Source organism: Eulemur rufifrons, chromosome 1 (assembly GCF_041146395.1).
Source record: "Eulemur rufifrons isolate Redbay chromosome 1, OSU_ERuf_1, whole genome shotgun sequence".
NCBI lineage: Eukaryota > Metazoa > Chordata > Mammalia > Primates > Lemuridae > Eulemur > Eulemur rufifrons.
Window position 1 is genome coordinate 25,398,654 of NC_090983.1, and position 16,197 is coordinate 25,414,850.

The 16,197-nt window shown below is 38.4% G+C and overlaps 1 protein-coding gene across 2 annotated transcripts in view; it reads right to left on the reverse strand.

The window, feature by feature from the left end:
• PTH2R (parathyroid hormone 2 receptor) overlaps positions 1–16,197 on the reverse strand; it is a 74,388-nt gene that overhangs the window by 11,955 nt on the left and 46,236 nt on the right. For both annotated transcript variants that reach the window (XM_069467766.1, XM_069467774.1), the window contains one exon: positions 14,154–14,220. In XM_069467766.1, coding sequence (XP_069323867.1) covers positions 14,154–14,220 — 67 coding nt within the window. The remainder of the gene's footprint in view (positions 1–14,153; positions 14,221–16,197) is intronic.

The window sequence follows — 16,197 nt, forward strand, 5'->3', positions numbered from 1 at the left end:
CATTCCATAACTGTGAATGAGGGAATCTGAGATAAGCTATTGGAAGGCTAGTGATTCTTAATTTGCCCTCATGAAAACACCAAGATGAAAAGTTCCAACAGCACTGGAAATACAAGAGGATGATCTGCCAGGATCCTCAGGGACTTTCTAAGCCAAAGTTCAGATAAAGCCCTGTGGCAAATGGGCAGGACAAGGATAATAGCTATTACATAAATGTAATGGATTGCCCTTTTTGAAACGAATTCCCAGCTCTGTCTCTATTTTAAGGAGAGGAATAAAAGAGTTGTTTTGGGGATACTATCTCTCCTACAATGTATGAAAAGCACTGGGTAAAGTATATAAAATTTTTAAAAAGACAATTAAGATGCTATATAAGAAAAACTCCCCAATGTAGTCAACTAAATTGATGTTGAAATGCTATAAGTGTGGGTACCACTAGAGACAATCAAGCTCTGGCTTTAAAAAGTGGGGGAAGTATTGGTGAGATAAGCCCTTTTATGCCCAAGGCCCTTAAGGATCAGTGAAGAGGTCTAAAATGAAGAAGAAAAGGTCTCCAGGTCTGGAGTCATAAAGAGATGGAAGCCTGAACCCCTTGGGTCCCTTCATTCAGGGAGATGCCTGCTGCCTAGAAAGTGCTACTACTTAGGAAAAATGGAAATGTAGATTGTCAAGAGTGGGCATGTGTCAATGCCAGCAGGAGCCAGAGAGAGGACTCACTGAGTTCTGCATTCCTGGGGATAATTGTCTTGCAGAGTCCTCAATTATTTCTGGGATTTGGATATTGGATGATTTGTGTGCCTCAGTCTCCAACTCAGCTGATCATCTACATCAGCCCTGACCCTCTGCCACCCTCCTTGGCATCTACCATTGACTACCTTGTAAGTACCTCTCAATAATTTCACAGCTTACTACAGGAACTGAGGGCTGGGTCTTGAGCCCTATACCCTGGGGGAAGGACAGAGATGGGCTTGGAGCTGATGAAAGGAGAGAGATGTTTCCAGGCTAAGAACAGCTGCCATTTATTGAAAACTCTCTAATTTAAAACCTCACATGAATATGGGATAGACCTTATTATTTTTATTATGTCCATTGATAATGGATGAAGAAACTCCAGCTCAAAGAGATTATCTGATTTTACCTGGGCTACTCAGCAATCAGCTGGAATTTGAACCATGTCTGTCTGAGTCCATATGGTGAATTCTTAACCACTGTCTTCTCTTCAAGAGGATAAAGACACAAAACATGAGAGTTGAGAATTTTCATCTTCACCTACTACAGCATTTGGCTCACATACACAGAATCCTTTTCAACAAAACAATGAGAAGCTGCTTGTCTATCACATGGGTGCTGCTTTCTGAGTAGCCAGATTCATTTCATGCCCCATTAATTCCTCTCTCCCTAAGACAACAGTCCCTGGCAATATGACGTAACTGGGGTAAAGACATTGGGAAGTGATGCCGCGGCAGTACTGTGTAAAGAACTAAGTAGTAGGAGCTGAAGCTGGAAGAGCTGTGGGGGCAATGCCAGCTAGAGATTGTCATTTGTCATTCCCTATTCCTGGAAAAGGAAGAAGTGTAGAGGTCTTTGGATGGGCCAACATTAAACTCCACCGTATTAAAATGCCCAGGACCAAGCACTCTGTCCTTGGTCAGCAGACCAAACTAAACAAATACTGCAACCCCCCTGAAATTTAACTAGAGGAAATAAACACCAACCAGTCCATCCATTTAATGATATATTCAAGGGCAACCAACTGGATTATGGAAAGAATTAAGAAAAATTAAGACTAAGCAGAACTTCCTGGATAAGTAAACATACAGGATAAGTAAACAAAATCACACACATGCACGCACATACACACATACTGATACATGCAACAATAGCTGGATGAAATAATTATTCTTAATAATTTAGGAAAATATAGACTATAGGTTAATTAGAAACTAAGTTATTGACTACTTACTATTCTAAATGTTTTACATGAATTGACTCTTAGTCTTTGTAACAGCTCGATGAAACAGACATATTATTGTGCCCATTTTACAGATGAGGAATCAGAGGCACAGGCTATGCAAAGTATACCTGGCCACATTGCTAGCAAGTGGCAGAACGTTGATGCAGCCCATGGAGCCTGGATCCAAAGTGTGTAATCTTAACCATAGCACATACTGTCCATAAAATAGAGCTGAGTTAATAGCAGGTTGAGGTGAAGACAGAAATGTTTTAAGAGCAGGATGGATTAAAAGATGGTGAGAAATCTAAAACAGAACCAAGTTTTAAAATCAATATTAGAAACAGCAAAGACTAGATCTGACAGAGCAGGAAAATGAATTCAACAATTTAGCAGACACCTGAAGAATCCTCCCAAGTGGAAGGAAAAAGAAAAAAGGCTTATATGATGATGTATATATACAATGCTTATATGGAGGGCATGAAACTGGGAGTAAACATGCTGATTATTTCCTTCTCTGAAGAAAATATAATGCCAGGACAAATCAATAAATACTTAAAAGAAAAAAACTCCTAACTAAAGAAAAACTTGAGTCTGCAGATAGAAAAGTGACACTATACACAGGGCAAAGGAATGAAAGAGAACAAGATAAAGAGGAAGTTTCTGGTGAGATTTTAGGAGTATTAGTAATAGTAGTAGTAATAGTGGTAGCACAGTAGTAGTAGTATTCTAAAGGATGAAGACATAATTCTAAGAGATAATCATTATCTCTTTCATATCTCATGTAATCTTGGAGAGAAAATTTTGCCTGAAGTTCTACTTTGAGCAAACTACAGATAAAACAAAGAAATGAAAAACAGAGAAGGTGTGGAATAAAATGACCACTAGTAAGCATTAAAGCCAATAACACATAGAATGAATTTTGTACAAATAGGGTTTTAAAGATGCAAATACAGAAATTAGATTCTTTTTCAGTTAAAGATGTAAATAAATTTAAAGATTTGTTTGAAGTGAACTACAGATGAATTAAGACAAAGAACTCAAAATTTCAGCCATGAACTCTCTGGCTCCTCAGGCTTCCCTATCTCTGAGAACTGGGTCCTGGAGTTCCCTTTGCCTGGCTCCTTCTCCCCACTCCCTCCAATCACTGGCCCTTACCACGTCAGTTGTCAGTTTCAGGCTGGATGTCACTTTTTCCCAGAAGCACTTGTCACATTTAAACGTTTGCCTCACCCACTAAGCTTAAGCTGTGTGAGGAGAAGCAGGTATCTCTCACCCTCTCATCTCCATTGCCTGCAATGTTCTTGGTGTTTAATCAAGATTTGTTAAAACAGTGAGTGAATAAATGAGTGAGTTTATGCACACTCTAAACACTACTTATATTGAGGTAAATCAACATATCCTCCTTCAGTGTAGAATTTTCACTTCTAGATGTGTCTCATAAAAGATATAATCAGAAAAAGAAGTCAAAATGTAGGTATAGGAATGTTGACTATCAAGAAATATCTACAAAACCATCTCTTTCCATTTGCAATTTTCATCTATACCTTTGGATACATGCCAGGAAGGGTACTTTCTCCCCATTCCTGACTTTTCCTTCCAGGGGAAGGGACTCAAGTGATATGCACGTTTTTCTCCCCCCTCCCCTTTATTTGCTCCATCCCTGGAGGAAAAGGATTGAAATATTTGACAAGTAAATGTGGGAAGAGATACTGAGTTTGCTTGACACAGCCCCTCCTTCCTTATTTTGGGAGCTTGCAGTAAGCAGACTTTTTCTGCAGCATCTCCAAGGCTAGGAGATGCTGCAGCATCCTGTGCCCAGGTAGGCTGATCCTGACAAATTATGGGGTTCTTCAGTAGGCACACCTGCCTAGCAGACCTAAGGTTGCATCCTCCAGCTCAGCCTCCAGCAGCAATAAGGGTTTAGTTTTGGTTCTCCCTCTCCCCCTTTGCTTTATATCTCAGCTTATTTAGAGTCAGGGCAGCCAAAAGAGATGCTATGCATTAGTTGCCCTCAGAGACTCTCTGAATACATCATACCTTCTCACCCCATATAGTGGCTTATTTTGCAATATTATAAAAATAAGAATTTTTTTTTTGCTTTGCTTATTTGCATATTGGTACTAAATATAGAACTTTTAAATAATAGGTTAATAAACTCCCTAATCTACATCAAATACTATAATTTCATTTTCTGTGTAACAGGTATACAGACAAAATATGTACCTCATTTTTTTATCAGTTGGAATTCAATTTATAACTTACAGACAGTATCTACGATAAATGTTAAAGCTTTGATTTCATTTGAAGTTTTATTTCTGACTGATTTAGAAAAGGAAAGGAGTTTCAACATATGAATTCTGGAGACAAAAAAAAAGGAAAGGAAAGGAAAGGAATTCTGAAAGGGATATTTTTCTCTGGGGAAAAAATCAATTTGGTATTTGTGATTGTGTCAAAGATCAGAGATTAAATTTTATCTATTTTTCTTCAAATTCCTTCCTTCCCAGTCATCCCTCTCATCTCCACCCCTTGTTTTTGTTGATTGTGCCTCCTTTAATAACGATTGGGGGGAAATGAAGCACCAACCCAGCTGCAGCTAAGAAGCATGTACCTTGTTTGTCTCCTTTTCATATTTTAAAAAGCGCACTGGATATGATATTTTTAAAACTTATCACCTAGAGTTTCTCCTGAAGCCTTTTATTAGAAGTACCATCCTATTCCTTCTGCTAGAATTCCCTAAGATATCTTTTGACAGGTATGTGGAACAAAATATTTATAAGAAAAAAAAAACCCAGAAAATCTTGACCTCTCTATTTAATGCACTCTAAGTAGTATGCAGGCAGCCTCCTCGAGTCACCTGCTTGGTTAGTCATTCAAATTAGATCATTACTCACACAATGAGCAAGCCCATGACAACCCCTGCAGACTATTTATTGAACAAAAAGATTAGTTCCTAACTTGGATGCACGATGGTAATGTGAGGCATGGTAAAGTAAACATCTAGAATCAAATAAATATTTACCAATAAAAAGTGATCCCAAAAGAAATAATCACTACTGCCTCATATTTTTCTAATACTCATCAACATCTATAATGCAAACCATAAGCTCTCACCATTACATCCATTCTTTATAGTTTATTTAAAGATCACAATCTCTGCAATAGTGTTGTCAGATTAACATCGGGCAAGATATCCCCAAGAGGCTTCCCAACTTGAACTTTTTTTTATTCTATGGCTTATTTTTGAGGCGTTTCCCTGAACTACTGCTGAAAACAAGCATACAAATTCTGATGTCTCAATGAGTGATCAATCCTGATTTCCAATCTCATTATTCTCTGATGCCTAGTTGACGGTTGTTTTAAAGACTGAGTTTTAGATTTTCTATTTTATTACTCCCATTCTATAAACAATGCTTAGATGTATGTACATAAGAAAAGTGACTCTAAAAGAAATGTTTTATTCAAGTATAAAAGACATGTCATTAAATTAGTTATATATTTACATTTTTATTGATGACAATATTTATCTTTTCTTGGTTCCTTAAAAAAATACTTCAACTTATTGTGCATTCATATTTTAATTTCAGCTAGGATAGAGCAACATACTGCACAAGGAAGTATTTTGAGGCTTTATGGCACCTCCAAAGGCATAGATTTAAATGAATGGCCTATGTGGGATTGACTCCCATCAAAACAGCAAAACCCCATCACCCTGACCAAGATCACCAGCTGCTGCTGCAGTACTGGTCTCCTTTTGATATGCACACTAGCATCTGACAGTTGTTTAGAGTCGTTCCCATTTTAATGCAATTCTTTCACTCCTATCTCTTTCTTTGGAAGGCTACATCAAGAGTACAGTCTCTCATATAGATGTCAGAGTTAATCAGATAGCACTATGCACTTAAAGATGATAATTAGTATCTCTCTTAAATAGACATCTGTATCTCCAAAGTAGTTCATCTAATCCATCTGTCACATGCCTCCAGAGTTTCCTTTTCAAAACCCAAATCTAATCAAATCACTAACCCGCTTAAAGTCTTTCAATGTTTCACCATAATTTCAGGAAAATTCCAGTGTACTTGAACATAGAATATGAGTGCAATCATGATTCCACTCCCATCCAACTTTACAGTCTGATCTGCATTTTCTGCAGACGCACCCTTCACTCCAGCCACAGAAAACATGACATATTCACTTAGCATGTGCTAATTTTTATGTCAGGAAAACACTTCTCCTCTCTTAGCCTATTAGGTGATTTCTCTTTTTCCTTCATATTTTTGGTTCAAATCTTACCTTCTTGGTGTTTCTTTTACTAAGCCCTCCAGACAGCATTTGGTGCCTTTTCGTCCCTATTCTTAACTTCACGATGGCCATAGAAAAACTTAGATAAGCCTGTATTAATTACTACTACATAAACCACCATTTCTGTTACTACCACCTCTGCTATTACCATGCCACTGCTACTACTGCTATCACCACTATTAGTATTGCTACTACAGACTACTATTTATTGAGTGCTTTTCCTTCTTCCCAGTTCCCCAGTTTATCTACTGGGTATGCATGTTTTATTTACAATATCCTTCAACAAGTATTTATTGAGAGCCACTCTGTGCCAGGAAACTTGCTAAGCACTGGGAATACAGATGGTTAACAAAAAAAAAAAAAAAAAAAAAAAAACCAAACCATGGTTCTTGTTCACATAAACCTTGCAGTTTGGTGGGCAAGATGGACATTCAACAATCACAAACATCATACATTGTGATGGTATTGAAAAGAAAAATCCTCACTGTGTTGTACAGATTATAATAGGTGATCTAATTTAGATTGGGGGAGAGATCAAGGAGGTCACAATGAAGAAGTGGCAATTAAAGTGAGGAATAGAAAGAATCACATCCCAGCCTTCCAGGGATACAATGGGGCATATGGAATAGCCCTGAGAGGGGCAGAGGTGGATGAGTTCAAAGAAATGGCAGAAACACAACACAGCTGAGGCATAGTGTGTGAAGGGGCATGGCCATGAGTGAGGAGGGGTCTTCTCTGGATTATTAGGGATGTTAGATTTTATTATAAGTGCATGGAGCTCCTTAGGTGGGGACATTGATCCTGAAATTAGAATCCTGGCTCCATCACTTGATAACTGGGTGACCTTGGGCAGTTTCCTTATTCAGAGTTATTGTGAGAATTAGATAAATTGCTGTATATAGTACACTTAAAACAGTGTCCAGCACATGGTAAGAACTATGTCTTGTTTGTTGTTGTTATTATTAATATTATTTTCATCCTTTCTGGCTTCATGACACAGAAGAACTCAGAGCAAAGAGCACCACACTCTGAACACAGAGATTAAGTTCTGGGCTCATTTCTTCTTTTACAGGCTGAAATGAGGGATGTAGGCCTCATGGTCCCTAAAATCCCTAGAACCTTCAAGGGTCTGAGATCCTGGAGGAAAATACATAGGAGAGTTTTGCTGGAAATCACTGCAAGACCAAATCATGTTCAAATTAACCCAGAGATTTCAGCTTCTTCTTAGTGTAAGGCCAAATATAAATTAAAAATAAGAGGCTTGGTTCTCCTTGTTGAAAATGAGGGTAGAGATTTCCCTCTCCTTCTTTTTCTCAGAGGATTTACCTTAGAAAAGTTGTAAGTACTTTCTCATCTCTTTGAAATGTATACAAATCCTTTTGAAGATTAGATAGGCCTTTTGTCAGCTTCATGACCCAGGAATGTCTTTCTCAAAGACCTGGGAACCATCTCTTTGAAATGCAAACATCAAGGGAAATAGCATTCCCATCTGCTGATTTCTATGGGAGGGTAGGAGCCTAACTTCTTTAGGAGCCTATCTTCAAGGTGCAAAACTACCTTCTGCCATAAAGAGATGACAAGTTTGTCTTTCCCACTGATAAAGCTAATTAGCTAATACAGGTGGTCACCCCAATTACCAGGTAAAGTTAGGATGAATCATGTATATCAGATGGTATCATCAAATCCTCTTACTTGAGGACTAGTTATTGTTTCTCTTGAAAACAATATGTATATAAAGGGTTGTATCTGCTTGGCTAAACAAAAGGGTGAGATTTCTTTTTGTCTTAGCAATTTTTTAGCAGTTTGAAAGTAATGCACATCACATTCTGGTTTAATAATTTAATAGTAAAAGTGTTTTCTTTCTCTACTAACTTTGTGGAGAAGATTTCTGGGTTAGGAGAATATTTTGTTTTAAATTATATTTCCCTAACAGTAGAAAGCTAGAAAAAAATCCTTATTACCACCATTATGACAAAGAAATACTGGATAATCTGAAAAAATAAAACTTAAAACTTTTTAAAATGCATTGGAGAGCCAAGTTACAGGATGATCACTTAACCCAAAAATCTAAGGAGAGATTGGCACCTCCAAAGAGAGATGGAGTGTGAGCACTTGCTTCCCTGGGGCAGATGCTAAAAGCTACACAGAGCTGGTAAGAAGAATTCAGTTAAAATGTTCAACAAATTTCACAACAGACTATCCAAAGAGAAAATTAAGAAAATGATCCAATTTACAATAACAACAAAAAGAATAAAATACTTAGGAATAAACTTAACCAATGTCTTGTGAAAGACATTGAAAATTGACATTGAAAGACATTAAACATTGATGAAGGGAATTAAAGAAAACACAGATAAATGAGGAGACATCCTATGATCATGGGTTGCAAGAATCAATATTGTTAAAATGTCCATACTACCCAAAGTAATCTATGATTCAATGCCATTCCTATCAAAATCCCAATGGTGGGGATGGGGTGGGGGAGGAGGGGCAAGATGGTGAACTAGAAGCAGCCCGTGCATGCTGCTCTCAAGGAGAGGATCGAAAGTTGCAGGTGGATGCTCACTTACAGATGGGCTCTTGGAGAAAGCACTGTGAATCATCAGAGAGAGAAGTGGCAGGGGACACTCAGAGTGAAGGAGAGAGAGACAGAGTGATCCACTTGGCAAGATTGGAAGGTACCTGGAGGAGGCGTTCACACATGGAGAAGGACAGGAGGAGAGAACCCTGGGGCTCCACGATTCCCCCGTGGACACTGTAACCTGAGCTGCGAGTTTACCCCCACCACCACTGCAGACCTCTGGACTGATCAGGGAGCTGCTTGGAGTCTATGCAGTGATATTTCACTGGAGAAGGCACAGCAGGGACCGGTGGCCTCTGTTCACAGGTTGCTGCAACTGATGCCATTCTGATCTCTCAGTTCCCGAGTACCTGGTCGACATAGGGCTTGGCTTTGCTGCAGTCACCTCCACATACCCCTGGACAGGCTAGGGAGGGATCAGGGAGAGCAGATGCTGTCATGACTGGGAGCTGAGCACCCCTCCCTCCCACGGGGGATTTGAGCAGAATGGGTGCCTCAAACGCCAACTGAGGAGCCCTGAGGTGACTGCCTCACTGGGACCTGGGCAGGGGAAGAGCCCCTCCTGAACAGCCACTTGGCCTCATGGCCCCAGCTGTGAGGCTCTTACGCTGCCACTGGGCCCCATGACCCCACCCATGTGGCTCCCACCCTGCTGCCTGGCCCCAGCCCCATGGCTCCCATCCACCACCAGGTGGAAACCATCCCAACAGTCCAGTGTTCCACCAGAGACCTGCTAGCCATTAGCCACCATCACACCTGGACCCGGGTGGATTGAATGCTCACAGCCCTGGCACCCATGATCACCGCCTAGATAGCCCTGCTTGGCTGCCACTGCCACCGCCACAGGGACCCAGGCAGAGCAGTCACCCATAATGCCAGCCTCTGTGGAGAGGGACTTGTCCAGTTCACTGCTGGAGCTTGCAACAGCGGCCTGGGGAACAACACACTACTCCACACAAAGATCATTCAGCACCGGCTTGGACTGTGACAATCACAAAGGAATGGGACAATACAGAACCCCTGAATCACAATGCATCTGCTCCTCTCCTGCAGGCCAATCTTCTGGAGTAGTCACAAAAGCGCCATCTAGGGACCTCTCCTTCTCACTAGGTAGGAGAGTTCTCAGCAAAGGGGAACAGGTGCCCTGCAAACTATCTGCCCTGAGCTGATAGAAGAGGTTTCAGATGAGAAGAAACCAGCAAAAGAACTCTGGCAACATGAAAAAACAAGCTAGTTTGACACCCCCAAATGATCACAATAGATCTACAGCAATGGTTTTCAACCAAAAGGAAGTCATCAAAATGTCAGAAACGGAATTCAGAATATGAATGGCAAATAAGATGAATGGGACTGAAGAGAAAGTTGAAAACCAACACAAAAGAAGCCAAAAAAAATTCAGGACATCAATGAAAAAAATTAAAAAGCCACTAAAGAGCTAGACAACTTAAGAGAGGCTATAGCAGAACTTAAAGAAATGAAAGAATCATGCAGGGAATTTCAAAATACAGCAGAAGGCTTCAACAACCAGCTAAAAAATTCAGAAATAGAACTACCATATCATACAGCAATTTCGCTTCTGTGTATTCACACAAAGGAAATAAAATCAATATGTGAAAGAGATGTCTGCATCCCCATGTTCACTGTAGCATTATTCACAATAGCCAAGATATGGAATCAACCTAAATGTCCATTGATGGATGCATGAATAAAGAAACTGTGGTATGTGTGTGCATATATATGTGTGTATATATACACACATACACACACACACACACACACACACAATGAAATACTATTCAGCCTTAAAAAAGAAGAAATTCCTGCCATTTGCAACAATATGGATGAATCTGGAGGACATTATACTAAGTGAACTAAGCCAGGCACAACAAGATGAATAGGTTCTGAAGATCTAATGTACAGGAGTTAACAATACTGTATTATATGCTTGAAATTTGCTAAGAGGGGAGATCTTAAGTGAGGGTTGGGGGGCGAGGGCAGACAAGCATGCGCTGGTGTTGCAGAGCTTTGCCCTCTCTTTACATCTTCGCGCAGACCCAGTGGGAGGAGACCCAGGCTGCTGGTGAGGTTCAACACACGGGTGCTAACTTACTGTCTGCCTGGTTTGCCAGCAAGTCATTGGGAAGACCACAGGATGAATTAAGAAGCAGGTTTATTTTTAATCAAATACTTATTGAATTCAGGAGCTGGACCTCACATAGGAAGCAAAAAAGTGAAAATGAAAACAAGAACATTAGGTTATACTTTTCTCACCTCATGCTTTATTGTGTTTGAATGGAAGGTGAATCATGGAATGGTTTACCTGGAAAATTACAAAAGTAAAAGCTTAATAATGTTTTCAAAATCTAAATATCTATTTCTTGATTACAAAGTAAGGCCTTCTAATACCCAAAAATAGATAATACTAAAATGTTTAATGATAGGGTAAAAATAACCTCCAATCCTATCAACAAGAGGTAACAATACACTATTTTTGGTAGATGACTTTACAGCCTTTTAAAACAGTCTGACCAATGGCATGCTGGGCTTTATGGGACACGGGAGAGAGGACATGCTGTGATCAGAGGGCCTCTGCATGGCCTGAGGATCCCTGATGGTGCCACCCTGGGAGACCGCGGAGTCTGAGAAGCCAGATGGTCCCTGGGGGGCTTCTCAGGTCTGAGCATCCACTTACAGATATATGAGGCACAAGTGTTACCACTATTGTTGTCCAGAAACTGACATTATCTTTATTACTTTATGGAGACATTTTTTAAGATAATGTGTTGGGGGAGGGTGTCTGCCTCAGTTGTGGGCAAAGCATTAACACATGAAAAATAAAAATGATAATAGCTAATGCTTATAGTGCCATGTGCCAGCCACTGTTCCTAATGCAGTTATGTGATTAACTCGTGTAATTTACACTATTATTCTCACCTTACAGATGGCAAAAGTGGACCCCGAATTTAAATAACTTGTCCAAGGCCAGCCTGCACGATAAAATTTCAGCCTGCACACTCGACAAAAGGGCAGGTCTGGGATTCTAAGAAAGGCAGCCTGGCCCAGAGTCTGTGCTTTAGCTACTGTGACACTCTAAGGTGCTCAGAAACGGCCTGTCTGAAAAGGTTGGCTTGAAGCTGGGACCTGATGGAAGAATGGACATTAGGCAGGTGACAAGCAGGGAGAAAGGTACAGCAGGCATACAGAACAGCACAGGCAGTTTCTGTGGTGGGAAACATGACATGTTTATGGAACTAAACGAAAGCCATTGTGTGGAGCCATGGCAGCAGGGAGGGAGGAGGAGATGTGATACGAGATTTGGGGAGGCAGAAGGGCCCAGGTCAGGGAAATGGGAAATGTATTCCATGAGTAAAGGGAAAGTTCTCACAGTTCCACACCCTAGTTCCTGGTCTCTTTTGCCACCCAACTCTCTCAGACCCACGTCCTGTCCACTTGCCATCCTTGTGGCTTAAATCCCCACCAGTAGACACCTGTCATTATCTGGTTACCCTGAGGCCAGCAATAAAGATCAATTGTTTCAATAAAAATTGATAAAGATCAATTTTTTCAATGAAAAATGTCCTATGATGTACTTTTCTCCACTGTCCTTTGCTTCAGTTCCTAATAATTTTACAATGATCCCTTGAATTTTAATAGGTTTTTGTTTTTTATCAAATGAAAAATCAAACTTAAGCATTATATAAAAATGTAGGTAAATTTAAGAGCATTCATTAGTATCTCTTATTTATCAGTCCCAGTACAAGGCACTGAAGGTAAAAAAAGTAATAAGATATAGGTTGTTCCCTTAAAAAGAGAATAGTAAGATATGGAGGAGCAAACATATACAGGAGGAATTAGAAAGGAGGAAAATAAAAGGCTTACAAGTGTAGCTAAGGACACAGTACCAATGGATAAAAGGGAAATCAGAGTAGTTTGTTTTTATCTTTAAATTCATTGACATTCTCTCAGAGACAGAGTTGTAGTTCTGGGCTGGTTTATCACTAGGCTAATATAGCAGCATTTCATTTACATTAAAAATTAAAATTATAAGAGTTTACCAGTGAAAGTCATTGATTCATTTATTTACAATCCAATTTTGAGCTTCTCCTAGGACATAGAGAATTGGGTCTAATTTGTTAACAGAATGTTTTAGCAGGGGTACAAATTGCCTTCTCTAAAAGTGTTCCAATTTTATTTTCCCTTCTAACCATTTACTTTAATAGGCTTCTAAAATTAAGATTCCTTTTGATCTCTTCTATTTTTCTTCGTGCATTTTTCCTATGAGGTAAATAAGCTTTTATCTGACTATTTGGATGATCGTACAGAAACTCAACCACATTAATAGCCGTCCTTCTGGATCTAACAAGCCAATATGCTGATAAAGTGGGCGACATGTTGTTCAAAAGAAAACAAAATGGGAAAAATAAGAAACTGGAGAACAAAGAAAAACATAAAAATTAGTTAGTAATCAGGTTACTAAATTACTTCTAAGTGATTTAACATTTAATATTGGGACACTAATCCTCTTTTTAAGATGCTTACAATCTGCATTGCATACATGAACGCCAGAAAAACGCAAAGTGGCATAATTTCTTCAAACCAAGAGAAGCTGATGCCGTAAAGTCTTCAAGGATGGTCAAGAGTAAACATTTAGGTGAGTTTTGTTAGACACAAAGAAGTGTGCAATTTTGTTTTCCTTTGCAACCTAGCTGCAATATACAGTTGAAATATTCCAGGCAGATAAGGTCCAATGCCACGTGCATTGCTGACTCCAGCCTTTTTTCCTATTACCTATTGACAGAATTCTGCAGGGTATTTCTTGGTATGGGACCCATCTAACTCCTTGGGGGAAGTTTGCCAAATAAAAGCTTTAGGAGATGCTTTATAATGGATCACACTGTCATCCTTCTTTCTCAGTAATTTCTCTCTTCTTCTGCTATTCCATCTTTCCCTCCCTACCATCCCAACCTACTACCAGGTGATCAAAACATTAAAGTGGAGAAATATAATGGATGAGAAAGGAAGAAAGATTTAGGATCTTCCAACTCCCTAAACATATTATATAAATGTTCATGGGTATTTTAAAGTCTCAGAATTGTCCCCAAGTGCTAGCTGATTAAAGGATCGGTATGTGCTTTCTGCATTGAGTCTCAGTGTCAGCCACAAATAAGGGTCTGATCCCAGACCTAGACTTTCCCAACAGCTATTGTTGTACACGTAAAAGTTTCCCAAACCTACTGTAGAATAAAGTGACAGACAAACTTTCTCTGGGTTTTAGTAGCAGCTTTTTTTTTTTTTAACTATACAAGATTTTAAACTTACCCCAATAGCTGCTAAGATTGGTGCTTGATAAATCCACTTGATGTCTCCAGCACTGAGTTCCCAGCACCTAAGACGTAGGAAAAAGAAAAAAAAAAAACTTCATGAATAAATTGGCAAAGCAAATGGGTAGTGAGAATTAAATAGCATTTTAAGTTTTACCAAAAATCCAACCCCAAATTTCTGATTAAGAAACAAAGAAATGAACAGACAAAAAAAATATTTTTTTAAATGCCCAAACGAGTGAAAAAATATGTAATGGGTACTAGTTTTCATAGTATTAGCTACCTCTTGTGGACAAGTAAAAAATTATAAATATTACTGAATTACTTTTATAGTGACAAGAGTTAAAACCAAGTTTCCAGAGCCACAAAAAAAGTACAGTCTTCCAAGTGTGTTGCAATTGATACATCACTTTTATTTTCATTGGCAGGCAAGAATTCTACCACTGAACCACCAATGCTTGACTTTTAGTTTCATTGGAATGGGCCTTAATAATTAAAACTTGGTAATAGAGAAAGCCTTCTCTCTTTCAGAAATTATAGGAATTCTATTTTATAACTCCTTTAATTGCAGAACACTGATAATAATGCAAATCATTCTTATCCATAGCCTGTCTTTGAAAACCTAGCAGCAGAGGTTGAAAGAAAATCTGTTCTAGCAGCCTGGCAACAAACTGCTGGAGGAGGCATCAGAGTGGTCCATTCGTCTTCCAAACATTTAATGAGAACGCAGTAGGGCCAAGCTCTGAATCTGCTTGATACTAGGAATACTGAGTTAAAAGCCACAAGTTCTCCCTTTAATGAATTTTAGATAGAGTTGAGGAGACAGATGGTAATAGGCTGCAAAAAAAAAAAAAAAAAGAAGGAAAGAAAGAAATGCCATAGAAAACTGGATGCAAATCATTCTTGTCCACAGAAATGAAAATTAGCTGTGTTCAGTGGAATAGAATTGATTAGTGTCCTGTGAATATTGAGTAGTTTTTGCATTTATGTATAAATTATTGGGATTCATTTTACTGAATATAAACATGTGGATCTTTGATTTTTCCTTTGAACAAATTATAACATCTTACTACTTCCCTCATTAACTGAGTTTAAAAAAAAATCTTTGACAGGTGTTCATATAAGATCCATGATTTTATCTTTAATTTAAAAAGTTTGCTTTTAACAGTAATTAATAAAAATACTATTTGCCTATTTCTTACATTTATTTTCTGCTTCCCTTCCACTCCAACTAGATTCAAGTTCTACATGGGCAGGGATCACTGTTGTTTTTGTGTTCTGATGTATTACAAGTGACTAAAATAGTATGTAGGTAGTCAATAAATATTTGTCAGATTGAATTGCCATGAACTGAATGCAAAGTAAGTTTGACTCAACCTCACCCAATCTGGTTTTACTGATAAAGGTCTTACACTAGAATAAAGAGCACAGAATTAATTAAAAAAAAAAAAAAAAAAAAAAAATCTAGTTGCACCTGAAATTTTAATGTAGCACTTTAAACAGTTTTTTTTTAATTAAAGATACATTAAAAAAAGCCTTCAGTTTTTTTCTCCTTAGACAAAATCCAGCATTGCTTGTGGCAATGGTAAATGATATCTTATAAGGAAATTTGAGAGATATAATGATAATTTTTTAATTCTAGATGGTAAACTTATCAAGAAATAACTTTTTATGAATGAGCAATTTATGGATAATAAAATGCTATTTCAACTATTCCTTAAAGGTAAAACATTTTCAGTACATATCTAATAACTATGATTTTTAAAGTTTAATTTTATGTATTGGCAATACGTTTTTATTTTTAAAATCAAACTATATACAAAGACAGACATTGTCTCAATTCTGCCCATGTTTCTGCCTGCCTCTGCCCCTCTATCCATGTCCTTTTAGATAACATCTTTTATTACCTTATGTCACATACTTTCAATGTTTTTATGCATATACAAATATGAATGTTATATTCTTATTTTCCTCTAACTTGCAAAAATATAATGTATGTGCTGTTAAACAATTTTTTTTCCTCTTAAAGGAGTATCTTTTAT